Consider the following 27418-nt stretch of genomic DNA (forward strand, 5'->3'; position numbering starts at 1 on the left):
GTGTGCACATGCGAGGGCAGCCAGACTTGGGTTGTCCCGGGCGCTGGGGACTCTAGATCCGGCCCTGCCTATCAATCATTTTCAGCAGGTATGAGACATACCCGCCACTCAGTTCACTTAATCATCTGCAAGTGGGTACATCTCTCCTACCCATTTTGTCATGTAGCTGCATCCCTCCCTTGTGTCGCTAACAATAGATTGTTTGAATGACAGCTTAGATTCTGAGCTTTCCATCAATGGGGTCTCAAATCCTAAAGTTCCACCAATTGCCGTGTGATGCAAAGTCCACCACTGAGCAGCTAGATCCTGGCATTGAGGATCCTAATTTTGTACCAGTTTCAGCCAATGGCACTGATTTGACTGTCCAAGACCAATCAAATCCAGGTGCATAAAAGGGCATGCCAAGCCCTCTGTTCTCGTAATTGATTCTGCTCCCAAGCCTTCCTCTGTCACTACTGGGACAAAATCACTGGACCGCCCTGTCAAGACAAGCAGAGCTCCACTTCACTTCCAGAAAATGGCCTCCACATCTTTCTACGCACTCTCTTCTCTTAGCTTCTCCCCTCCCTGCTCTCAGTCAGTCAGGTCTATAGCCAACCAGTCTTCCCCCCATAGCACCCCTATCGTGTTAGGGACCCCTTGCTGCCTTGCTGTTAGGGATCCGTGAAAGCAGTGCCGGCTCCATAGTGGTATGGGCTTCACGACAGCAATTGTGACAGCTGCTTTCACGGATCCACTTGATCAAGTGGAGCACAAGTGAATGGCAAGTGAACAGGGAGGAATACACGTGAGTCTGTTCACTTGCCAGGCAAGTGTCATTTGTCACTTGTAGCTTGGCTCTGAGGGCCAAGCTACAAGTGACAAATGACACTTGAACAGCAAGTGTATTTCTCCCTGTTCACTTGCCCTCCACTTGCGCTCCACTAGATCCACTTGCCGTTCAAGTGTCATTCATCACTTGTAGCTTGGCCCTGAGTCTGATATTGTAACCACTACACTATGTTCAGGGCTCATTTCGAGGGGGAACACGCAGGAATGCAGTTCCGGCAGTTCCCCAAAGAGGTCATGTCAGGTGGCCCTGCCCACCTGACTCTCGGCCATTTTGGGCCTGTTTCGGCCTGGATTGGGGCCGAAATGGCCTGGATTGGGCCTCTGACGGGTGGTGGATCGCTCTCCTGTTCAGCAGCAGCCTGATCCTGACAATTTTGAGCCTCTTTTCAGCCCCCTTTTGCCATTTTGGGCCCAATTTTGGTCCTGAATGGCCAGGATCGGGTCCAAAACAGCCAGGATAGGTGATGTCAGGGGGTGTGGCATATGCAAATCAGCTATGCTAATGACACATTTCCGGTGATGGCAAGGGGTGTGGCATATGCTAATGAGTTATGCTAATGAGTCCCTCCAGCTCTTTTTCTACAAAATGACCCCTGACTATGTTTGTTTGTTTTTTTCTGTTAAGTGGCAGCCAACTTACAGCAGCCCTGTGGGGTTTTCAATGCAAGCGATGAACAGAGGTAGTTTGCCATTGTCTGGACTTCCTTAGTGGTGTCCTATCCAAGTACTAACTGGGGCCGACCCTGCTTAGCTTCTGAGATGAACAGTGCAATCCTAAGGAAACTTTCTCAGGAGTAAGCCCCATTGAATAGACCTGAGTAGGATTCTGAGTAGACCTGCTTAGGATTGCTCTCTTAATAAGATTGGAATAGTCCGGGTAGTCTAGGTCTGGACTCACTACACTATACTACACTGCACTCGTGCAAAACGAGCAGCAAATAAGACACAAATAAAAGCAGTATTAGAGAACAGAACTGTGCAGCAGCAGTAGAATGCCGAACAGTTTTTTAAAAATGAAAACAGAAGCGGCAGCATTAAACTTGGTTCGAAGGTCAGTGGAATCACTGGGACGTCTTAGAAGACCCAAATGGAAAGCAGATTCGCCTACTGAGGATGGAGGGCAAAAACTAGCCCCTTTACCCAAAGACCTTTTGAAAGAGACTTCTTGACCTGGTGCCGAAATCTTAACAGACTTGGCGCCAGGCGAATAGCGGTGATGACAGCGTTCCACAACTGGTAGGAACTTGGCATGGATCTGAAGTCTGCAGTAATTGATAATTTAGTATTCTTTTGTGGGAGAGCAGCTGTACACGGTTCCTGCATTTACAGGGAATGAGGCGCAGTTCCCCGTGAGTTACTCTTGCGTGTGATGATCCACTGTCCTGAACTGCTGTACCAGCATAAATCAGCACCTTAACCATGCTAAACATGACCGAAACAAGTAGCACGACATGTGGCACAGTGGTTAAGGTATTGGACTAGGTTATGGTTATGGTTAGGGCACTGGATGAGATTCCAGTCCCCACTCTGCCATGAAACTTGATGGATGAGTTTGGGCCATCACTCTTTCTCAGCCTAACCTTCCTCACAGGATTGTTGTGCAGGTAAAAAGGAAAAGGGAAGAGCAATGTATCCTGCCCAGAGCTCCTTGGAGACAGGGTTGGATAAACTTGTACTAAAGAAATACATTGGGAGGGAAGGTGACATGGTATATCCTGATCTCATCAGATCTCAGAAGCTAAGTAGGTTCAGGATTTGGAGGGGTGACCACCAAGGAAGACTCTGCAGAGGAAGACAATGGCAAACTACCTCTGCTCATTTGCCTTGAAAGCCTCTTGGGGGGTCAGCATAAGTCAATTGCAACTTGATGGCACATATGCACATGCAAAGAAGTAAATAGACTAGGGAATGTGTGAGATTTACCCCCCCCCCCCAATGCATTTCAAAATGGTTCTATATTTGCTAATCAAGGATGTCAGTGCCCAATTCAAACACTGCCTGCCCCCCAAACACACACACACAGATGGCATCAGTACCTTTTTGGCCTGAGGAATGAATGTTTTCAGTTCAGGGTACCCTTACATTATCTTCATTCAGACAGGGCTGGGCAAGGTTAGGCATCTGCTGAGACCACAATGTGGCCGGGGCCCTCTTGCTAACCAGAGATCACTAGCAGCAGCCAATTACTCCAGATGTTTCCTGTAACATCCCAGAGACCTTTGGGAAGACCTCTCATTTGCTGCTGGAAGAATGGGAGGGGGGCAAAGTTTAATTTTCACACCGGAGAGCTCTCATCTATCACCTAGGCATCTCTCTCACCTCAAATTGAGATATCAGATCATTCCGTGGTTTCCTGTGATATCTGGGGCAATTGCCTGGGGCGATTTCTCACTTGCTATTGGGGATTTTAAAAAAAAATTAAAATGCTCAGAAGGTTTAAATCCAAACATTCTTCCACAGGAATCAGATTTTTGATTTCAGCTCTTGTTCCAGATCCTGAGGCCTCCGTGAGAATGGCGCCAGAGAATGGTTTCTGGAAAGGGGAGTGCTACGCCACTCTTCCGTGCAGCTTTGAGCTTCATTGCACCCAAAAGGCTAAAAGAAGCATGAAAGAGAGCCAAGCTACAAGTGATGAATTACACTTGCCTGGCAAGTGAACAGACTCACATGTATTCCTTCCTCTTCACTTGCCATTCACTTGCTCTCCATTTGATCAAGTGGAGGGCAAGTGGAGGGCAAGTGAACAGGGAGGAATGCACGTGAGTCTGTTCACTTGCCAGGCAAGTGTAATTCGTCACTTGTAGCTTGGCTCAGAGTTGCACACTCAATGGTAGAGCATCTGGTTGGCTTGCAGAAGGTCCCATGTTCAATCGCTGTTATCTCCCATTAAAAAGATCAGTTAGTATGTGACATGAAAGACCTCCACCTGAGACTCTGGAGAGCTGGTATCAGTCTGAATAGACAGCACTGACCTTGATGGACTGATAGTCTAATTTAGACTGTAGGTAACTTTATGTGTTCACATGCATGCTCAGTGCTCATCCCAGTAGGAAATGGGAGATTTTTCACCCAAGAGCATCTTACACTGGAGGGCCCTGACCTCCCCCCCCCCCGAACCCACTCTGGAATTGACCCTAAAAAATGACCGAAGTGGCCACTAGGCACATTTCAACCTTTCCGATTTCCACCATTAATTTTTCAGCAGAATTTGCCGTACGCTAAATGACACCATTGGGTTGCAAGCTTGCATGAGATTATATCCAGAAGTCAAGAACTCCGCAAATCAAATGGTTCCTCTTCAGTGATCTTCATTTGTCATAGTACCAACAGTGCGAGACATATTTAAAAGGCTTCATAAAGACTATCTTGGGTATTAATTGGTTGGGGTTACTCAAGGGGGCATGGCAAATGCTCCCTGCATCATTCTTCGTCTCCTTCCTATTTAAACATCTGCAACCTTCTGTGCCCCATAATGTTAAATTGCTTCTTTTGAGGCTGGCTCTCTTTTGAGTCACTGTAAGCTAATTCACACATGCCTGCTTTTATTGGATGCATGCAACACAAAGAGATCTGTAAGATCTTGAGCAGGGTGACTCTCTTGTAAGGCCATTGACTTCAGTGGACTTAGACAGGTGTAGCTCTGTTTAGGATTGCACTGGGTGACTCACAAGTTTGATGGAACCATTCCGGATTTATCAACACAGACAGAACATTTATGCTCCTGTCATATCATCTGTCAACTATTTTTCTGCAGGAGTCGCTTTGTACATTCAGTTACTATTCACCGAATGAATTTTACAGTGCAATCCTAAACAGAGTCATACCTTTCTAAAACAGAGTCATACCTTTCTAAAAGAGTGTAATTCTGGTTAGGATTGCCATGTTAATGATGTAGCGAAATCAAATTAGAAGCATGCATATCAGATCAGAGAGCCTTGCTTTATGTCTTCTGCCTGACATAAGACCAAAGAGGCTGTATAGTCATCTTGCCCCCCTCATATGAGTCAACCTGTCCGCACTGGTTGTTTCCTCCTTCCCTCCCCCACCCCTTGTGCACTATTGGCAGGGGTGGATGAAATGGACCGTCAACTTGGGAACTGAAAATTCACTGTGTTTTATGATTGTATGGTTTTTATTGTGATTTTAATTGTATTTCTATTCGGATGTAACCTACCCTGAGCCCATTTGTAGGGAGGGAGGGCTAGAAAAAAAATTTTTTTTAATTAAATTTTTATTGGAATTAGAAATATTTTGTCATTTATAACAATCAAATTACTTTAATATTCCAGTTCTAACCCCCTCCCTCCCCCCCGTTTGTTGACTTCCAACAGTTTTCCAACCCTTTGTCTATTCTTCCCCTACTCATTTCAACTTATTTTGTCAATTAAACATATACTTTCACGCTCTTCTAAGCTAGTCTATTATAACACAGTACTAAGTCAATTTCCCTTCACTTATCAACTAACTAATACATTCCTGGCATGTTATTCAATAGTAATAATACTGGTAATATTCTCAATATCCTGTACTCTAACTTATTCATTCTAATGTCATCAGTATGGGACAAACAATTTATCCCTCCCTATACATAACTTGAGTACTCATAAGTGATGAATACATTTATAAGTCAACCAATTTAACTTATACTCTATATGTTACTCTTTACTTCCTCTTATATCTCTTATATCTCTTATCTTTATAACATAAAGTCAATCAATTTGACTCATATTCTACACATTTCTAAATATACCTATAAACACAATATACATTCGACATAAGTCAATCAATTTGACCCATGTTCTGCACATTTCTAAATATCGCTATAACCAAAAATACCTTCAGCATAAGTCAATCAATTTAACCTATATTCTATATGCTACTTCTCATTCCCCCCTTCTTGTATTCATGAATTTTAATTCTGTTAATTCTCAATTACACCCCTATCTGCCAGCAACATAATTAATTAAATAATTTCTATTCTTATATATCACATAATAACTATTACTTAATACTGTATAGAATAATCAAATAGAATAATTGCTTAGTAATTCTTCTTTAACTCTCCTCCCCCCGGTATAGTCACTTCTCTCTTCTTTTGTTTTTCTTCAATAATTTTCAAACTGCCACAGTTCTCCTCCCACCTCCCATTTTTTCACCAAATATTGTTTCAGCTTCTCCCAATCTGTGTTAAACTGTCCTGGATCAAGGTCTCTTAGTTTTCTTGTCAGTTTATCCATCTCCGCCATGTACAGCAATTTGTGAATCCAGTCCTCTATAGTTGGCGGGAGGGCTAGAAATTGAATTAACAACAACAATACCTACAGTGCAATCCCACAAACACCCCCCTGAGAATAAGCCTCATTGAACGACCTTCTGAGTAGATCTGCTAAGGATTGCTCTCCTAGTTTATCTCTCTGTTAGAGGATCCTAAGAAGCTTATCAGCGGGGCACAAAGGGAACATACTTTTTCTTCATAACTTCTGTTTCATTTACTTGAAAATATACACAGAATGAACCAAATAGTTATTCAATTAAAGTGTGGTAAGTCGACTAAGGCTGAAACCCTTTGCACATTTAATCCCATTAACAACAACAACATCAACAACAACTCTGTTTATATATCGCTCTTCTAGACAGATTAGTGCCCCACCCAGAGCAGTGAACAAGTTAGTGTTATTATTATCCCCACAATATAGCTGGGGAGCTGGGGCTGAGAGGGGTGGCCTACCCAAGGCCGCCGACTGAGCTCATGGCAGGAGTGGGATCTGAACCCGTAGAGTGCTGATTCGCAGCCAAACCACTTAGCCACTGTGCTACAGCTCTCTCATATTAAACATTGTTTAATGAGCTGTCTCATTAAACACAGTGACACTTACGAGTAAAGATGCCTAATACCACAAGATAAGATTTCTTTAAAAAATTAAGAAATTAAAAAAAAATTAAAATATGACAAAGAGAAAAATCAAAATGAACAGAAAATTATATCTCGCAAAACGCACCCTCCTACACTTCACACTTGAACACTGTTTACCTTGCAACATTGATACATGTATGAACATTCTGTACTGGATGGTTTCAGTTCTTTAAAATGTTATTTATGGCACTCCCTCCCCATATCTGGCCTTAATTAAAGCAGTTGATTTGCATGTCAAGAAAACTATCCACATTTGCTTACCCCCTTCTTCTACAGAGGGTATTAGATTACTTTTTCCAATAACTTTCCTATTATCCCTTTTTTGCACCTGGTCATAAATTACCCACCAGATTTTAATCTGATTTCCATATCTAAACTCTCAAATCATTTACAAGTCCTATTTGTGGTGTATGACAAAGCGCATCACCTGTAATCACATTTCTTATGCACCATATCGTTACCCCTATGATTTTACAAGGCCTACAGATATGCAAGTGGAGTCATGCTGTATCTGTCAGTGCTATCCTATGCATGTTTACTCAGAAGTAAGTCCGATTTTTGTTCCGTAGGAATTACTCTCAGGCAAGTGCTGTCTATCTGGTACATTTCATTTCTCCAGGAAGCTTCTATTTTATCCCCCTTTTCCCTATTTCATCCACACAACAACCCTATGAGGTAGGTTAGCCTGAGAGCAAATGTCTGGTCCAAAAGTCTGTTTTATCGTAGAGTACCTTCTCTTTATTTCTGCCGGCTATGGAGTACCACTGGAGTCAGGTTATATCAAAGTCCTCTGTCTTCACATTTAAGGCCTGCCTGATCTCTGTAGAGCAAACATGGGTGGCAGAAGCCTGAGGTGATAAAGTAAGTGCAGGTGGGAGAGGCCATTTTTTAATGTTGCACACGAGCACACACACTCACACAAAAATTCCCTAAAACCATTTCTTTTAAAAGCAAGCATATCAGGACAGAGGCCTTAACTAAGCCCATGCCTTGCTGTGTTCATTTTCTTCTACACCTATTTGGTGTAGTGGTTAAGAGCAGCAGGACTCTAATCTGGAGAGCCGGGTTTGATTCCCCACTCCTCCACTTGAAGCCAGCTGGGTGACCTTGGGCTAGTCACAGTTCTCTGGAGCTCTCTCAGCCCCACCCACCTCACAGGGTGTTTGTTGTGGGGATAATAATGGCATACTTTGTAAACTGCTCTGAGTGGGCATTAAGTTGTCCTGAAGGGCGGTATATAAATCGAATGTTATGATTGTTATTATTCTTGCATTGAAGGATTTTTCTTTTTGCAAGCACGTTCTAGCTCCCCTGTGATCCCCCTCACAATCTTATACATCAAGACTGAAAACCAGCATTCATGCTTGGAAATAGGGTTGCCAACTCTGGGATGGCAAATTCCTGGAAATTTGGGGTGGAATCTAGGAGGGAGGAGATTGGGGAAGCGAGAGAACTCAGCAATGATGTAATTCCATATAGTCCACTCCCTGAAGCTTCCATTTTCTCCAGGGGAACTGATCTCTGTAGGCAGGAGATCAATTAGAATTCCAAGAGAACTTTGGGCCTCACTTGGAGACTGGCAACTCTCTTTGGAAAGCATGCTGTCAGTTATGTCGCCACTGCACATGCTCTCTCTTATGGAGTATGACTACATGAAGCTGCCTTTTACTGAGTCAGGCAAGTGGTCTATTGAGTAAGTATTGTCTGCTCTGACTGGCAGTAGCTCTTCATAAGAATGGCTTGTCTAACATTCCTTGTTCATTTCACCTGCCCAGCCGAGCATGTTCATATGGATTACAAAAGAGTCACATGTTCCTGCACCTGAGGAATATAGTTCTGTCATGCCAGTGCTAAGCATACACCAATATGATTTTTAAATTTTATTTTTAATTATACTATTTATAGTCCAACTTTCTCACTGAGACTCAGGGAGGATTACACAGTGTCGGTCAACCCGATCAATGGCTGGGACATTTAATTCACAATGTAATAGGTTATAGGTTGCAGAAATATGAAAGCAAACAAATATGATACAGAGCTGAAACAATATTGAAACAATGTTGAAACATACGGAATTTGACATTAAACGTAGAAACAATGAGCTGAAAGGGACCACAATGGTCATCTAGTCCAACACTCAGCGCAATGCTGGAAATTCACAGCTATCCCCTCCACTTCCTCTATGTCCAGAGGAAGGCATAAATCCTCCAGGATAGCTGGTCAATCTGGCCTGGAGACATGGAAGCGGCATGGAGTGTAACGGAAACAACTCAGTAGGAACATACTTACAGTGACAGTGCACAGTAGTGTAGTCTACAGTTCCTATCCATTATCAAAGCATCTCGGAACCATTTCCTTACAATACAGCCTATTATTATTTGCAGGGCTTTTTTTCAGCGGGAACACGGCGGAACGGAGTTCTGGCACCTCTTGAAAATGGTCACATGGCCGGTGGCCCCGCCCCCTGATCTCCAGACAGTGGGAAGTTTAGATTGCCCTCTGCGCCAAGTGGCACAGAGGGCAATCTAAACGCCCCTCTGTCTGGAGATCAGGGGCGGGGCCACTGACCATGTGACCATTTTTGCCAAGGGCGATTTAAACTTTAAAAAGCTCCCCCCCCCCGTTCCAGCTCACCCAAAGTGGTGTCATTGTGCAGTCCTGAGTTCCACCACTGAGTTCCACCACCGCTTTTCCCAGGAAAAAAGCCCTGATTATTTGTATTATTATTATGAATGTTCCCAGGCTCGAAAGCAGCACATACACTTCTATAATTAGTTTTAAATGGACTGCCAGGTTACTAACAACAACCACAACATTCGATTTATATACCGCCCTTCAGGATGACTTAACACCCACTCAGAGCGGTTTACAAAGTATGTCATTATTATCCCCACAATAACCACAAGGTTGAATGCCTTCTCTCTGCACAGGTGTAAAATTATTGCTTCCTTTTAATTGCAAGCAAACAAATAAATGGAGGCGATCGATGGCGGCTTGGCACTAAATTACCAAGTCAAACAAGGTAAACTTGATTTGGGATTCTTTTCATTTTGAAGTTCTCAGTACCTCTCGATGCAAAGAGCTCCGCAGAGCCACTCTGCTCCCAATCAATGGAAAAACACTGTCGACAACGACCTTGCTGCCCTCCATGAAACCCTAGGGGAAAATTGCCTTCTGATAATGATTGCACACATTTGTCAGGCATCTCCTCTACAACCATGAGGGCTGGAAATTTGTTCTTAAAAAAAAAAGAAAGAAAGCTGAGACGTGAGGCTAGCATCTGCCCATGGTGAGGTGAGGCAGCTGCCAGGGCCTGTTGCTTCTGGTGGAGCTCATAGCCGCTGACTCCCTACTCATGTATCTCCTCTGGCACATGTGCTCACACCCTGCCACTGCCTGCATATGAGTGCTTTAACAACAACAACAACAACATTCGATTTATATACCACCCTTCAGGACAACTATCCACTTAGGGTGGTTTACAAAGTGTGTTATGATCATCTTCAGAACAATCGCCCTGGGAGGTGGGTGGGGCTGAGAGAGCTCTGAGAGAGCTGCGACTGACCCAAGGTCACCCAGATGGCTTCAAGTGGAGGAGTGGAGGATCAAACCCAGCTCTCCAGGGCCGTTTCCACACGGCTTACCTTGTTCCGGAAAACAGCGAAATCTCACGCAGAAGACAGCGTCTTCTCACACGATTTCATGCAAGATTTCGCTGTTTTCCGGAACAAGGTAAGCTGTGTGGAAATGGCCTTTATTAGAGTCCTGCTGCTTTTAACTGCTACTCTAAACTGGCTCTCCAAACGGGCTCTTTGTCACCTCTGCCCCAGCTGCATATACTACCTAGCGCTACTGGCGAAGGGCATTGCTGGTGGACATAGCACCCGCTACCCAGCACCGTTGGGGAAATGGCATGCAGGCAGTGAGGGCAGCTGTGACTGCAGGTGGTGAAAGAGCCTGCAAGAGGGCAAAGGAAGGATGCGCAGGCAGGTGGGGGTATGTGGGTGGGAGGGCGAGCAGGAGAGCCTAGCAGAGGGCATAGAGGGCCCCTGAGCCCTCTCTGCCCAGGGCCCTCAAAATCTGGAACGAGAGCTGCTGAGAAAGCTAAATCCCACCTTCTGTGCTTCTGCGTTATCTGAGAAGCCACTCAAGTCTGACTATGGTGAAAAAGAAAAGGTGCTGCAGACTAGAATGATCAATGTAAAAGCTAACAAGAAGTTAGAATCCTCCGTATTTGGTAGCGGGGAGGGGGTGGCAAGCTGACAGCATTTGGAGAGAGATTAGTGCTGAACAATACGAGAGAGAAGGTGGGCGTCTTTTTGAACACTCGGAGCAGGTGAAGTTTCTAATAGCATGCAACCAAGCTGAGCGAAGGCAGCAAGCTGTATAACTAGCTGTGCTGAACGTTTGAGGAATACTTTACCTGAAAGATGGTGGACGTGTAAAAAAAAAAAAAAAGATTTCATTTCAGGATCTTAAGGAAAGTGTGTTATTTAAGGACATCTCGGTTAGAAGAAAGAGCCAGCGCATCGTCATGATTCTGGGTGCGGAACTGGATCTTCCAGACAGATTATTTCCAGATGAAGAATCCCTTTTGGATATGGAATGTCCATCTCTGCTAGCAAAGGGATTGAACACCGGATTTGGGCAATCCCTCTTGTGGCACATCCTGCAGACATTTAGCGATTGGTGTATGGCAGGGGTCCCTGTACTTTCCGAGCCAGTGGGCATCTTTGGAATTCTGACACCAGGTGATGGGCACAGCTGTAAAATGGCTTCCACAAAATGGTTACTGCAGGAGGCTGAACCAGCCACAAAATGGCTGACATATCTCCAGTCACACAGTGCTACAGCATAGTGATTAAGTGGTTGGGTTGTGAATCAGCACTCTACTGGTTTGAATCCCAGGCCTGCTATGAGCTCTGCAGGTGGCTTTGGGTAAGCCACTCCTCTCAGCCCAGCTCCCCAGCTGTATTGAGGGGATAATAACAACACTGACTTTGTTCACCACTTTGAATGAGGCACTAAACGGTCTAGAAGAGCAGTATGCAAGTGCAGTTCTCCTCCTCCTCCTCCTGCTTTGGTGGTAGGGTTGTAATCTCCATGTGAGGTCTGGAGATCTCCCAGAATTACAACTGATCTCTCAGTGACAGAGATCAGTTCCTCTGGAGAAAACAGTTGCTTTGGAGAGTAGACTATGGCATCATACCCAATTGTGGTCCCTTCCACAAAACCTGCCCTCTCCAACTCTCCAGGAATTTTCCAAGCTGGAATAACAGTCCTGTGGTAGCAGCTGCTGCCAAAGCAACATTTTTAAAAATCTGCACAGCCAATCGAATCCTCAGCGGCCCATCAGAAGCCTTGCTTGGCAAAACCCACCTGGCTCCAATTACTTTCTAAAAGCACCAGGAAAGGTGTTGGTGAGTACTATGGCACCCACGGGCACCATACTGGGGTCCCCCGGTGTAGGGAGTGTTTGTACTGCAAGTCCAAAGGTCTCCTGTATTGTGGTGGCAGAAGGGCATCGCTGTGTGGGCAAAGGGAACAGCTGTGCCCACACTTTTGCTGAACTTGACAATTAAACAGCTCATCATCATCCAGTCAAGTTTGTAAGCTCTGCATTTTATTCATTTATTTATCTGTTTATTTAAAACATCTGTGCCACCTTTCCACCCACCTTATGGATCCCAAGTTGGCAAACAACCGTAACCATGAAGATAAGCTTTTAAAAATACATGTTCCAAAAATATTTTTTAAAAGAGCAAGAGAAAACACACAGACAATTCAAAAAACCCACAGACAATTAGAACATATAAACAAGAAAGAGGGTCAGTGAGGGAACACCAGAAAAAAAAGAGATAGTCTTCACCCACTAATGGAAGACTGTGCTTGAGGGGCACAGGTGAATCTCCTTGAGGAGAGAATTCCATAATTTTGGAGCCACAAATGAGAAGGTACTGTTGGTGTTTGTGTCCAAGAGCAGGAACGCTCCCAAAGAAAATAAGGTATTCCCCCCACCCCTGATTACCATACCAGTGTCAGAAATCTGGTCAGGTAGCATATAAGGCCCACGTATGCTTCTGCAGTCCCTCTTTCCATAGATATAGAGCTTCTTTATCATGTGCCATGGACTACACCTTCATCATCGCCATATTGGTTCTTGTCACCATCAAAACTGCCCTGTGACAAGTCAGAGCATGGTAAGTGGGAAGAAAGAGGGTTCAGGTATTCTGTTGAGTCTGCCAAAGTGACAGCTAGGGATAGGGGTTTCTCAGTAGTACCTGAAGAATGACAAACACTGGTCATTCGTATAGGGAGGGAAGTTGACAGGTGTAGCCCAATTCTCATCATATCTTGGAAGCTAAGTGGGATCTTGGATGGGGGACCACCAAAGAAGACTCTGCAGAGAAAGGCAATGGCAAACCACCTCTGCCTAGAAAGTCCCTTGCTAGCTTCTCCATAAGTCAGTTGCAACTTGATGGCACATACATACCTGTAACACAGTGTATGATGTATTATCTATTTGTTGTATGCATTACCCTGCTCTTACCACATTGTTTTCTACTTTTGTAGTACCGTTTTCTGCTTTGACAGACCACGCCTAATCCTTTTTGCTTTGTTTCAATTTTTGTAATCCTAGTGCTACTACATTGCCTGTTAGATATTTTCTGTTGATCGCATTGACTAACATGGTATAATCCTCCTTGTGTCTCAGTGAGAAAAGTGGACAATAAGTAAAGTAAGTAAATAAATAACATAACAAAAATTAAAGCAGGCCTTTTCCCCGATGGCAAAACTAGAGATGAGACAGGGAAGGTGATATTTTCATTCAGGTACCAGAAAACGGCCAATTGAAGCACACAGCGTTAACAGTCTGTTAATGATAGGACCTTTTGGAGGTCTTTCATTCATCGGGTCGCCATAGGTCGGAGGTGACTTGACGGCACATAACACACATAACATACCAGAAAGCAGGGCCACCTGAAGCACACAGCATAAGTACAATGCAGCGAGCATAAAGTCAAGCAACCTGTTCTGTGTAATCAGGCTGCATCTTTTCATCAGGAGTGAACCACCTAGTCATATCAGCGGCAATTCAGAACGCCTTGCCCCCAGCGGATGCCAATTGGAAGGACACAAAGCCAGAGCAGTGACTCACGCAGGCATAGCGGGCAGCCTCTTCTGTAAGTGAGTATTTTGAGTTCACAGAAGCCTTTCAGAATTTCTCGTAGCGTAAGAGGAGTTGTTTCATCATGACTCTGCGGTATGCCTGGTCACACCACTTGGGGATAACTGGGACAGAGCACTTATCATGGCAGTGGGAGAACCGGTGACAAGCTGGTCTTTAAAAACTCTCTGGAATTCCCCAAGGATTTGTCTACAGCTGTTCAAAACCCTCTTCAAATGGAACTGTAACTTACATGCAAAAGCATAAAACATACCTAGAGAGCTGGTTTTGTTAGAGAAAAGCTGATTTGGGGAGAGGGAGTTGGAGCACAGAAGCAGCAGAGCGGGGGTGCCTAACCTTCCCCCCGTTTGTCATTTCCCCCTTTTAACTCCCTTCCTGACTATTTTGCCCTAATGGTCTTCCAGACATTCATTCAACCTCACAAATATTGTGGAGGATGTGGAAGCGGTAACAGGAAAGAATAGAGAGGTGCATGGATTAAGCATCACCTCCCATCGCCTCCCTTGCACCACTGTCCTGCTCTAAATTACCCTCTCCCAAAGGGCCTTTTCTTCAACAAAAGGGGGTATATAGAGGGCTCCACCACACACATTTGTGTACAGCTTTTGATCCTACTCTCCAATACAGCTCTCCATCTGCAGGAAACATAGCATTCAATAATAACAATAGTTCTCTTATATTACCATTCTTCTGGACAGATTAGTGCCTACTTAGAGCAGTGTACAGTGTGTTTATTATCTCCACAATACAGCTGTGGAGCTGAGGCTGAGAGGAGTGGCTTACTGCAGAGCTCATGACAATAGTGGGATTCAAACCAGCAGAGTACTGATTGGCAGCCCAACTGCTTAACCACTATGCTATACCACTATTCTGAACTTAGCCTGGAATAACAACCCGGCATGTTCTTATAAAGAAGAAGACCTAGAATTAAAGACATCACCATAAAGATGATGTTCTGTGGAGGCCTTTAGAAAGTGTCTAAGGACAACAGCCAGTTTGGTGTAGTGGTTAAGAGTGGCAGGACTCTAATCTGGAGACCCAGGTTTGATTCCCCTCTCCTCCGCTTGAAGCCAGCTGGGTCCTTGAGTCAGTCACAGCTCTCTGGAGCTCTCACAGCCCCACCCACCTCACAGTGGGATTGTTGTGGGGATAATAACAACATACTTTGTAAACTGCTCTGAGTGAATGTTAAGTTGTCCTGAAGGGTGGTCTATAAATCGAATGTTGTTGTAATTATTCATTTAGGATATTTTCCTGCTGCCTCTTCAGAGCTCTGCTTGAACTGGCTGACAATTAAAACAACATCACAACAACATCACAATCTAAAAATAAGCCACTGGGCATAAACCGTAAAAACTATCCTTAAAATAAGGAGAGACCATTAAAAAGAGGATAGAGTAAAAACTCCATTTAAAAGCCTGCTCAAAAAATGTGTTTTGGCCTGGCAAATAAAAACAGGTAAAGTAGGCGCCAAGCGAGCCTCGGATGAAGGTGTTCCACAGACAAGGTGCCACCACAGAAAATGCCCTGTCTCTAGTCACCACCCACCTCACCTCTGAAGGCAGGGGCACAGAGATCAGGGCTTCAGATGCAGATCTTAACAGGCAGGTAGGATAGCATGGGAGAAGATAGCCCCTCAGGTACCTTTTGGAAGCTGCTGTATCAAAAGGGCCATTGCATCAAAATCGCAGGCGGTCATAGTCCTTCTCTATACTGCCTTGGTCAGGCTGCACCTGGAATCCTGCCCCTGTGCAGTTCTGGAGGCCTGACTTCAAAAAGGGTGTGGACAAAATCAAGAGGGTGCAGAGGAGAGTGACGAGGATGATCAGGGGTCTGAAGACTGAGCCCTACGAGGAAAGGCTGGGGGCCTTGGGAATGTTTAGTTTGGAGAAGAGGAGGCTGAGGGGGGACATGATTGCTCTCTTTAAGTATTTGAAAGGCTGTCATTTGGAGGAGGGCAAGGAGCTGTTCCAGTTGGCAGCAGAGGGTAGGACCTGAAGCAATGGGCTTAAATGACATGCAGAAAGGTACCAGCTGGATATTAGGAAAAACTTTTTCATGGTCAGAGTAGTTCCAAGGTGGAATCAGCTGCCTAGGGAGGCAGTGAGCTCCCCTTCACTGGCAATTTTCAAGAAGAGGCTGGTTGAATATTTGTCAGGGATGCTTTAGGCTGATCCTGCACTGGGCAGGGGGTTGGACTAGATGGTCTGAATAGCCCCTTCCAACTCTATGAATTCTGTGATTCCTCTCAAAAAGCCACTTCCTCCTTTCTCTGCCATTTCCCATTCTTGCTCAACAGGAAACCTGGAATGGTGAGGCTCAAGGATGGCCTTGTTTTGGGACACAATATGTTATTTAAGCAAAACTTTTGAAGCTGTAACATGCCAGTGTTCTCTCCCCTGAAGGAATCTGACCCAGCAATGGTTGAGGGCTCAGCTTTCTGGCACCTGAGGAACAGAGAGCTTCAGAACACTTAAACGATGAAGACCTTAAAGTGCTGCACCTCGGCTGAAATATGGGTACTTGCAAGTCTAATAAATGAAGCAGTGGACTCGAGACTGGCAGGTGCAACAAAAGGGACTTCCTTGTCATTGCGTAACTCCCACAGTGATATCTAAAATGGTGGTTGCTTTAGCTTTTTTATTACGTGTGAAGGAGCAACTAGGTGAGGTCTTGGATCTCTTTTGAAATCAAAAATGGAAGTCGGGGGGGGGTGTTGAAAAAGTACGGATGGGAAATCCGACAGCGTTATTTCCTTACTCTGCACTCGGCAGGGACTGAACTAGGGATCCCTTAAAGTACATCTCCCTTGAATGTGCCACAGAGATGACGAGTAGAATTTTCTTCAAATGGCCTTGTGGAGCTAGGGCTGCCAATGGGCCTGCAGCAAAATATTCTGTCCCTTTAATAAGGGCTTAATGTGTGGGAATGTGCACTTAAAGCTTTTCACAGCGCAGAGGCCAATGGTTGTGGAAAGCACCCCGAGTCATAGCTGACTTGCATCCATATGAGTGATGGTGAAGCTGGTGCTCCGGCAAAGAACACACGACACACAGCTCATTGGATGAAAGGGGCCACAATTTTATTGATTACAGCCATTGGCGCACTGGCAAGGCATAGGGCAACGGGTCTGCCGCATCGAACAGCCCCTTGCAGTTTCGATGGTTACTTCCCCAGCCCCTCTGCTGGGCACTGCAGGATGGCAGGTGATGTACCACCACTCTGGAGTCACCAGGTATAGCCCTTGCCACCTAGGTCAAAGGCTGCAATGGCCCCTGCCTGGGCATGTACCCTTTGGCTTTGCCCCATATCCTTTGGTATAGTGGTCAAGAGCAGCAGGACTCTAATCTGGATAACTGGGGTTGATTCTCCACTCCTCCAGTTGAAGCAAGTTGGCTGACCTTGGGTCAGTTACAGTTCTTTCAGAGCTCTCTCAGCCCCACCCACTTCACAGGGAGATTGTTGTGGGGATAATAATAACATACTTTGTAAACTGCTCTAAGTGGGTGTTGTCCTGAATGGCGGTATATAAATCAAATATTATTGTTGTTATTAAGGGGACCCCGAGAGATGAGGATCCAGCCTGATGCCTCAGAACTACCTACATTGTGACAAGCCACCCCTCGATGCCCTGGCACCCCAACGGAGGGAGGGAGGGAGTTAAAATGTTCCATATCCTTTGCCGCAGCTGGGAGAATAGCAGCAACCAAGAGGGCCACAAGAGAGGAGCCTGGCCCAGCCTGAGCCCCTCCCTCTGCACTCCCTGCCACCACCCATTTTGCCTCCACCCCAGCCTCATCTTCCAGCTGCAATCTTGCCTGCCAGTGAGTCAGCAAGCTTCCTTTACAGTGACCCCTGCTGTGATTTTCAAGGCAAGAGACTAACAGAGGTGGTTTGCCATTGCCTGCCTCTGGTCTTTCTTTGAGCTCTCCTATCCAATTACTAACCCTGACCCTGCTTAGCTTCTGAGAACTGATGAGATCAGGCTTGCCTGGGCTATCCAGGTCAGGGCATGGTGGTCAATGGCATCATGTTAAGCCTTTATTAAAGGGACAGGATATTTTTCTCCGGGAAAACTGAGATGGAGCTGTTAATTGAACAATTGCGGGATACACATGAGCCTGTTTCTTCTGAAGGGACAAAGAATGGCTGTGCAGGGCATTTGGGGTCAGCCAGTGGTGTGGGAGGAAAAGATTAACCTGCAGCGAGTCCCCAGGATTCACCTGGCCCGGCATGCTTACAATTTACAAAGTAAAGAAGGTTTGGAAATTTACACCATGGAACTCTTGGTGCAGATCCTCGTATGGTTGGGTATCACCCTAGTGTGGTATAATGGTTGGAGTGTCAAACTAAGATCTGGGACACTGAGAGCCAAGCTACAAGTGAGGAATGACACTTGCCTGGCAAGTGAACAGACCCACATGTATTCCTCCCTGTTCACTTGCCATTCGCTTGCTCTCCACTTGATCAACAAGTCAAACCTGTTTTCCATTATCCTTCACACACAAGGCATGAGCCCAATGAGTTGCCCAGCTATTTTAGAGCCAGATGGTTAAGATCATTTCCCTGTTAATTCCACTGCAATCCTCTCTCCACTTGATCAAGTGGAGAGCAAGTGAATGGCAAGTAAACAGGGAGAAATACATGTGAGGGCCAAGCTACAAGTGACAAATGACACTTGAACGGCAAGTGGATTGAGTGGAGGGCAAGTGAACAGGGAGAAATACACTTGCCGTTCAAGTGTCATTCATCACTTGTAGCTTGGCCCTGGGTCTGTTCACTTGCCAGGCAAGTGTAATTCATCACTTGTAGCTTGGCTCTGAGGCTTGAGTCCTCACTCTACCATGGAAGTTTGCTGGGTGACCTCTTCTCATTCTTTTGTGGTTCAGGAGCTAGTTTGGTGTAGTGGTTAAAAACGCAGGACTCTAATCTGGAGAATGGGGTTTGATTCCCCACTCCTCTGCTTGAAGCCAGCTGGGTGACCTTGGGTCAGTCACAGCTCTTCCAGAGCTCTCTCAGCCCCACCCACCTCACAGGGTGTTTAGTTGTGGGGATAATAATAACATACTTTGGATCTCCTCTGGATCAATAACATACTTTGTAAACCACTCTGAGTGGATGCTAAGTTGTCCTGAAGGGCAGTATATAAATCAAATATTGTTGTTGTTATTATCATTCAAGGTGGGCTTTGATCCTGGAAAGATAAGCCTCTTAAGAGGATCAGAAAACTTGAGTGTAATGGAAAGCTGGAATACAAATGGATCTCTTTCTTTGTTAAAGCAGACATTTAAGTATAAATATCGCTGAGACATATTTTAATCCTGGACTACTAGGCACTGAGTCAAACCTGTTTTCCACTATCCTTCACACACAAGGCATGAGCCCTATGAGTTGCCCAGCTATTTCAGAGCCAGATGGTTAAGATCATTTTCCTCTTAATTCCACTGAAAACCTCTCACTTCTACTCCCTGCTTTTTCTGAGAGTCTGCCCTGCTCATGGCTGCAGTCTCCAAACCAAGGTAGGAGTCAAGACTGGAGTCACTTTGCTTGCAATCAAGAGAGCTTAGATGCTTGGTTGCAATCAAGATACCCTTAAGTCTTCCAGAAGGAAACTGAAGGTAGAAACTTCTCTACAACAGGCATGCCGCCTCTTAAAAGTGCCACGACTGGTGATGGCAGCAAGTTCTCCAGGGTTGGGGATGTTGCTTGGCCTTGTGGGGCTTGAGTAGTCCATAGGGGAGAGACCTCAAGGGCTGTGGCTCAGTGTAGTGTGGGCTCCAAGAATGAGGAGGAAGGGAGGGCTGTATCTCAGGACAAAAAGGCTGGCCCAGTCTCTTGAGAAACCCTCCTGGACATCAAAGTGAGCTCCTGAAGGTGTCTCAGAAGTTTCATTCTGGGGCAATACCAGGGTCTCAGGGCCAAGCTACACATGACGAATGACACTTGAACGGCAAGTGGATTGAGTAGAGGGCAAGTGAACAGGGAGAAATACACTTGCCATTCAAGTGTCATTCGTCATGTGTAGCTTGGCCCTCAGCCTCCTCTTTACCTTCTTCCTTACATGGTTATTAAGAGACTCAGGACAGATACAGGCGTGTGGTAACTTGCCCCAGACTCTTAGGAAAGAGCGTTCAGTAATGGAATGAACTAGTCCACATGGACCACACGTTTCAATCCTATTGCTTTCAGCAATAAAGTGAGAGACGTGCTGAATTCCCATTGAAATCTCCAAGATCAATAAGCTGCTTCTCCACAAGCCTGTTTGCGGATTACTGGCAGTTTGAATCCAAACTCCAATATGACCCAGATTTCAATTGCTGCAACTCCTCGCGGAATAGTCAAAACTCATGGATTAACAGAGCCAACCCTGGAGAAGCAGCCTCCGTTTCATTGGTGCATCTAAACACTTTTAAAACACGAGGCTTCAGTGTTTGGCAGTTCAACTGCCAGACTCATCCAGCTCATCACACTAAGAACCTTTCGCCAACAACCATGTGAAAATTCTATAACCCGATTGTTTTAAGTGTGAAATTTCATATATGTCTTTGAACAGTTTTAAATTGTTTATGCGTATTGCTTCTTCTCATAGAAGAATACAGAATTTAAGATAAAGTTTAATCATATACATTTTACCTGCATTCATTTCCTAGCTTCAATAATACTTTGTAAATATTTCTGCACAACTTGTTTATATTTTGCAATATTTTTATGCTTACGCATGTACAATTTTAAAAACCATGTTCCCTTTTGATCGTTTACAACTGTCATTTTACAGATGCTTATTTAGATAGTTTTTGTATTACCTAGCAGCAGAAGATGCTGAGGTGGTTTAAACATTCAAATATATAATAGCTATTCTAAAGAAAAATCATGCTCAGTATGACAATAAAAACTAAAAATCAATATGAACTAATTTCAAGCAAAAATATACACACGCACACACACATGCTGTCCATGAAGATTGTCTTAGCTCAAAATATATGAGGATCTGATGTTTTATATTTTTTTCTTTTTAAATTTTAAAAAAACATATATTAGTGAAAAATAAGACAAACAAACAAACCCCCTCAATGCTGGCCACACAGACACTGTTGGCAAATCTATACCTACGCTTCTATAAAAGGTTTCCAAATATCTCTAAATGGTGGCAGGGAAAAAGGAAAAAGAACAAAAGCCCTTTATTGAAAAGGTATTCTTTAATAACATACTTCCTCTTCCGCTTTTTGTCTCTTCATTAAAAATTGTGACACAGAAACACTCTGAAAAGTTCGGTTGCGTTGTGCTTATGGGGTGCAAGCTGGCCAATTTTTAACTGCTTTTGAAAACCGATTGATTTCTGTGGCAGAAGTTTAAGGATATTCTTAATTTTGTCTGAATTGTGCCTTGAACCAGTAAATTATATATAGAAATAAAAAGTATGGGGAATGGATAAAATTGCTAGCTTCATAATCTGTTAAAAATCTGATTATATTATTTGTCTTTTGCAGCTGTAGCAGACTATGCAAGTCTTCATGGGAGATAAATGGTAAACATAAATTGTGCAGGCACATAGCAAACCGCAACAGCTCAAGAAAGTTTAGATTTATTACTGGCTTTTAAAAAAAACCCTTCAAAATCATGAGAAATAAATTGAAATGAAAGACTGTTAATGGCAGGACTCCAATTTAGTGTAATAGGATGGGATTCCACCCTAAACTAATATTTTAAAGTATTCATTGCATAAAGATGTCATATTTGCAAAGATATTTAGAATGATCAATGTTTGGTAAGCAGAGCAAAAACATTTCAGTAATATATTGGGTAATAAATACATAGTTTTAGGTGGTTGACAAAGAAACTCCGTAAATCAGGCTTGACACAGCTTGTGATCTGCTAAGCAGCCCACCTGGCACATATTCTGATCTGCCAGGAACTTGGCAACTTCTTTTGCAGTTCCCGAGGGCAGCAGTACAAGAGGTTGATCAAGATCCTGGTGGGACCAGGTTACACGTTATGGAGCGCAAGGGTTGGGTGTGTCCTGCATAACAGCAACACGTGTTATGGGTTTTCGTCAACTCCTACACAACCAATACCCCATTTGTGTCACATCTGTAGGGCACCTGGAGAAGTTTCCCACCCATTCTGTTTTCCCAATTCGCAACAGTTTTAGAGTTGTGTTATTTGGGCCATAGAGAAAACCCACATATATACTTGTGGGTATCCCCCCCCCCCAAATCCAGGGCCATTTTAGGTCAGGAAGCTTGTCACGAGGGGAAAGTTGAAGCTGCTGTTCCACACATGCAGCATCTAGAATCCAAACTGGACACCATGCATTCAGATATTATGTACAACCCATCAGATCAAGATTCAGGTCCAGTAGCACCTTAAAGACCTACTAGATTTGCAGGGTATGAACTTTCGCGATTCAAAGCTCTTTTCGTCAAATTGGAAATCTACTTAGTCTTTAAGATGCTACTGGACCCGAATCTTGCCCTTCTACTACAGACCAACATGGCTACCCACCTGAAACTATTTTCAAGTCTGGGGATTCTTACTCGGGAGGAAGCCCCGTTGAAGTCAATAGGACGTACTGCTTAGAAAAGATGCTTAAGCATGGGCTGCCCAAACTTTTTTGCCAAGTGAATGATTGGTGAACATCTCATAAGGGGTTTTATTTTATTTTCATTTGTACTAAGCATCCCAGGCAATAGGCATCAACGGGCCTTTTCTTTACTGGCAGTCACAGTCACTCATTGTTTGCAATCCTAAAGTAGGAGAGGAAGATTCAGGTCCAATAGCACCTTAAAAACCAATTAGATTTGCAGGGTGTGAGTTTACGAGGGACAGAGCCCCCTTCATAAGGACAGGAGCTCTGACTCTTCTTGGAAGCTCATACCCTGGGAATCTGGTTGGTCTTTAAGGTGCTACTTGGACCCGAATCTTGCTCTTCTACTACAGACCAATATGGCTAGCCACCTGAAAACACATCCGAGATGCTCAAACAACCACTGGCTCATCTCACAGCAACCTTTTTTGCCATTTGCCATCATGGCGGAGTGGGGATTTGAAAACAGAGCTCAACCTTTGCTGAAGATGGAAAACTTGGAGTCCATCCTTCATCATGTTCTCATGATTTTGGAGCAACAACACTTTGTTAGTACCATTCCAGAATCCTTGGTGACAAGTCATAATCTCCTGATTGACTCCCAGAGCCTAGACTGAAACTCTGACTGCTGCACCATACTGGCTCTAAAATAAATGTATGTAAAATTTGCCGCAGGTTTCAGTTCAATTGCATCTTTTCTTTCCCCTTGGCATAACTGATATGCCTGCCCACATTGATCCAACACTGCAAAAAAACAGCATTGATGTGACTGTATTTATGTTTGCATGACAATTTCTTTTTAAAGGTGGTGTTACCGATGCATGCCTGTATCTTATCACAAGGAAAAATCTTGATGCAACTGTAAATTCAATCACACAAATGCTCTTTTTATCATTGCAGACATACACATTGGCAATGCAGAGGAGAAGAAATGAAAAATGCTTAGTAAAGGAACTCGAAGTAGTGACCAATTGTGCGTGCCAATTGTGAACCTAAAATTCAAAAATAAAACAAGAGAGGGTTTCTAATGAAGCAGGGCTGCTTCAGAAAGAAGAGCATGTACTAAACTTTGTACTAAAAAAACTGAGGACAAATCTGGAAGGATATTTAATCATTAGATGGTGTGAAGATCCATTGTTAAAAGGTGTGGGATGAAGGGGAGAACGACAATTGTACTGGCCTAAAAAACCATTATGGAGCCTGCCCTTAGAACACATTAATCATGTTAATTGAGATTTTTCTATGAGCAATGCTGGTTACCTCAGGAGAAGCCGTGACATCAGTTACTTGGGCAATTACACCCCATGAAATCAAACCAGGATGTTTCTGGTTTTGCAGGCATCCTTGTAGAATTAATTACCAAGGCAAATTTTCAGATTTGGAAATCTCCCCGCCCCTCCGGGGGTGGGGAGAGATGGAGATAACATTTATACACACAGAGAGGAGAGAGAAACTGGTGGTACCTTCCAAAGTGTTCCTGAAGCTGAAGTTGGCCATTTTGTCCATGGTCCCAGCCTCGTACTCTGTGAGGCTTAAACAGAATTCAACATCTGCTGATGATGGAAGCCGTGGCGTCCGTCCTCTATCATGGTTCCCGGGATTTCGGAGTAACGGCCCTTCGTTGGTGCCGTTGCAGAGTTCTTGGCGACTGTTATACTCTTCTGATCGACTGCAGATCACCTATGGGATACAAAGTTCCATGGTGAGTTTGGGTGTAAGGCTGATTTTAATAATCTGACCCATTTATTTATTTAGCAAATAGCTTTCCTGCTTTCAAGTGCCCTTGAACCAGCTTCCCATCACCGATGAAGTCTTACAATAAAATATGCAAAATGGGCCATAACGATAGAACCCTTCAAAGAGTCTCTCTACGCAAGACAACTTATATGAGTAGGATCAAGTGAAAGATCTTCCATTGTGGATACACACGCACTGCTAGGGAGACAGAAGACACTTGAATATAAGACCGCACAGAAAGGAAGAACCAAGCTAGAAGTGACGAATTACACTTGAATGGCAAGTGAACAGGCTCACATGTATTCCACCCTGTTCACTTGCACTCCACTTGCACTCCGTGGAGTTTAAGTGAACAGATAGGAATACATGTGAGTCTGTTCACTTGCCATACAAGTGTAATTCGTCACTTGTAGCTTGGCCCTAAGTCACGTGAATGTCTGTCAGGGTCATGGTCCCACTCCCTGCCATAAGCCGAGCTTCAAGGTCAGCTCCTGCCGTGCATTAAGATGTTCACTGTTGGGGTTTGATATTCATTGACATGCTGTGTAAACTCCTGTGTGTAAAAGATTCTGTTAGCTGACACTGTTCCTTATCTGCCAGCAGGCAGAGAAACTATGTTGAACTTTTAGCAAGAAAAGAACCATTGCCACATATATAAAACCTTGCATTCTGTAGGTATTTGCTGTAGCTAGATTCCTTCCCGTATTCGCTATAGATAAAAGAGGGGTTGAGAGGAGGGAATGGAGCTGTGTTTAAATGTCTATATATGTTGGGTACTGGGAAGCAGATTTTATTCCTAACAACGTTTTGGGATGCTGAACTGGGGATCATCAATAAATCTTTAACTCACGCAGTCTTGGACTCTTGCAGTGAAGTTATTGAGATTCAACTGGCAGATCCTCACAACGTCCCTGTGTAAGATGTCTTGTGTAGAGAGACTCAAAGAAACAAATAAGAACTTCACACGCCATTGCTTTCAGTTGAAGGCATATTCCACAATCCGGCACGACTAGTCATATGTACATGCTATTTTAAGTGCAATCACGATTGGATTGGGGTCAAAGGGTTTTATGTGTTCCTGCTTTGTCATTTTAAGCTCTTTTAAGCAGTCTGCCTGGAATCTAACACAGTGGCCTGTACCCTACCACTCATTGCAGCAACGTTCGAAGCCTTCTGATATAAGGAGAGAAGGCAGGAGAACTGGCAACACTAGGTGATGGTGTTGCTGCTGCTGTTTATGATTTATGCACAGCCACCAGTGTACAAAGTGCCTTAAGCAGACAACACTGCATCAGTGAGTTAAAAAAAAATAATTCTGATCAGGATCTAGATACAGTTTTAGTGTATGTGACTAGTCGTACCAGAATGTAGATGTCAGGGCTTTTTTTCAGCTGGAATGCGGTGGAACGGAGTTCCGGAACCTCTTGAAAATGGTCACATGGCTGGTGGCCCCACCCCCTGATCTCCAGACAGAGAGGAGTTTAGATTGCCCTCCGTGCTGCATGGTGTAGAGGGCAATCTAAGCTCCCCTCTGTCTGGAGATCAGGGGTCAGGGCCACCAGCCATGTGACCATTTTCTGCGAGGGCAACCCACTGAGTTCCACCACCTCTTTCCCCAGAAAAAAAAGCACTGGGTGAGGTTGTGTGTTAAATGTGCATGCCACTGAAACAATGCTGTGCAGTACACTGGGGAGAATGCAAACTCCATCCCTACTTTGGAGTCTGTCTGATTAACACCTGCAGTTCTTGATCAGCAAGTGATATAAATGCCCAGATACCAGTATATATACATAGATTCCCTTAGCTAAATTTGAGGGATCTGACATCAAATCCCACATCCCAGCAACTGCCTACTGAACCTTTTATAGAAAGCTTTTGCCAGTTTTCTATAAGTAAAATAAAACATCACTCTTCTTCAGCTTCCCTGGGAATGGAAGACCACTTCTGAGAAGGCACTGCTCTTTATTAGCTTCCACTTCTCCTTTTAAAGCTTTACTTACTTTATACTTACTTTACACATTTCTTAGTAAATGAAGCAGACCTTGATGGATCTTACTCAGAAAAGAAGCAGCAGAAAGACTCAATTTCTTCTTTTCAAAGCGTTTATGCAGGTATATCAGGGTTAAAATTCTTCATAAGACATAACGGATCCTGGCTATTTGAGGCTTGAACTGTAAGTGCCCACATTTACCTGGCAATTTATCTCCAGTCAGTGGAAAGGCAAAACTCCTGGCTGCTTTAAATGTATCTCTTGGGAATGGGAAAAAAAATGAGCAAATGAAGGAAGTAATCCAGAATAGCTGCTCCCTATAATAAAAGTCCTCTTCAAAATTTAAATCAATGCAATTCCCCAGTGGGCTTCAAATAATCCCACTTTCTCTTGCTCTCCTACAGATGCTGTTTTTCAGTGATAGCAAAGGAATGGAGCATCCCAGAGGAAGAGTGGTTTCTCAAAACAGTATTGTGGGGGATTTAAAATGTGAAGAGTAAGGATAGTGAGATACTATTCTGGAATACATTTTCTCAAGACATCCACACAAATCCCTGTAACAACCTCCCCTGGAGGGCATAGCTTGGCCCCTAGCACTGCCTTTTGGGTGAGTTTTAGGGTAGTCAACTTTTAAGTGGGGCCTGGCATTCTCCCAGGATCACAACTGGGCCGATTCCAGATGGCCCTCCCCATGCCGAAACGTCGCGTGTCGTCGCGCGGAAAACGCGAAATATCGCGTTTTCTCATGCGAGTTTTGCGCGATGTCGCGTGACGTCACGCAAAACTCGCACGAGAAAACGCGATATTTCACGTTTTCCGTGCGACGACGCGTGACGTTCTGGCATGGGGAGGGCCGTCTGGAATCGGCCCTGATCTCCACCTTTTAGAGATCACTTGCCTTGGAGGAAATGGCTGCTTTGGAGGGTGGGCTCTGTGGCATTATACCCTGCTGAGGTCTTTCCCTTCCAGTCCCCAAACTTCGCCCTTCTCAGGCTCCCCCCCCCGCAAATCTCCAGGAATTTCTCAGCCCAGAGTTGGCAGCTCGGCAAGTTGCCATGGGTCTGGTCGTGATCCTCCAAGATCCTCTTTCCCCTGAGTCCAAAATTAATAGGGTACTGCTGCCATCACCAAGTCTTAGTTTCAACTGGGAGTCATCTTGAATTTCCTCCCTCC

General features: G+C 44.4%; 1 protein-coding gene across 1 annotated transcript in view; it reads right to left on the reverse strand.

Moving 5' to 3' along the window:
* The window catches only part of TYR (tyrosinase), a 64904-nt gene that overhangs the window by 26469 nt on the left and 11017 nt on the right, over positions 1 to 27418 (reverse strand). Inside the window, exon 2 of the mRNA XM_054974212.1 lies at positions 23982 to 24198. Within this exon, the coding sequence (XP_054830187.1) occupies positions 23982 to 24198 (217 nt within the window). The remainder of the gene's footprint in view (positions 1 to 23981; positions 24199 to 27418) is intronic.

Source organism: Eublepharis macularius, chromosome 3 (genome assembly GCF_028583425.1).
Source record: "Eublepharis macularius isolate TG4126 chromosome 3, MPM_Emac_v1.0, whole genome shotgun sequence".
Taxonomy (NCBI): domain Eukaryota; kingdom Metazoa; phylum Chordata; class Lepidosauria; order Squamata; family Eublepharidae; genus Eublepharis; species Eublepharis macularius.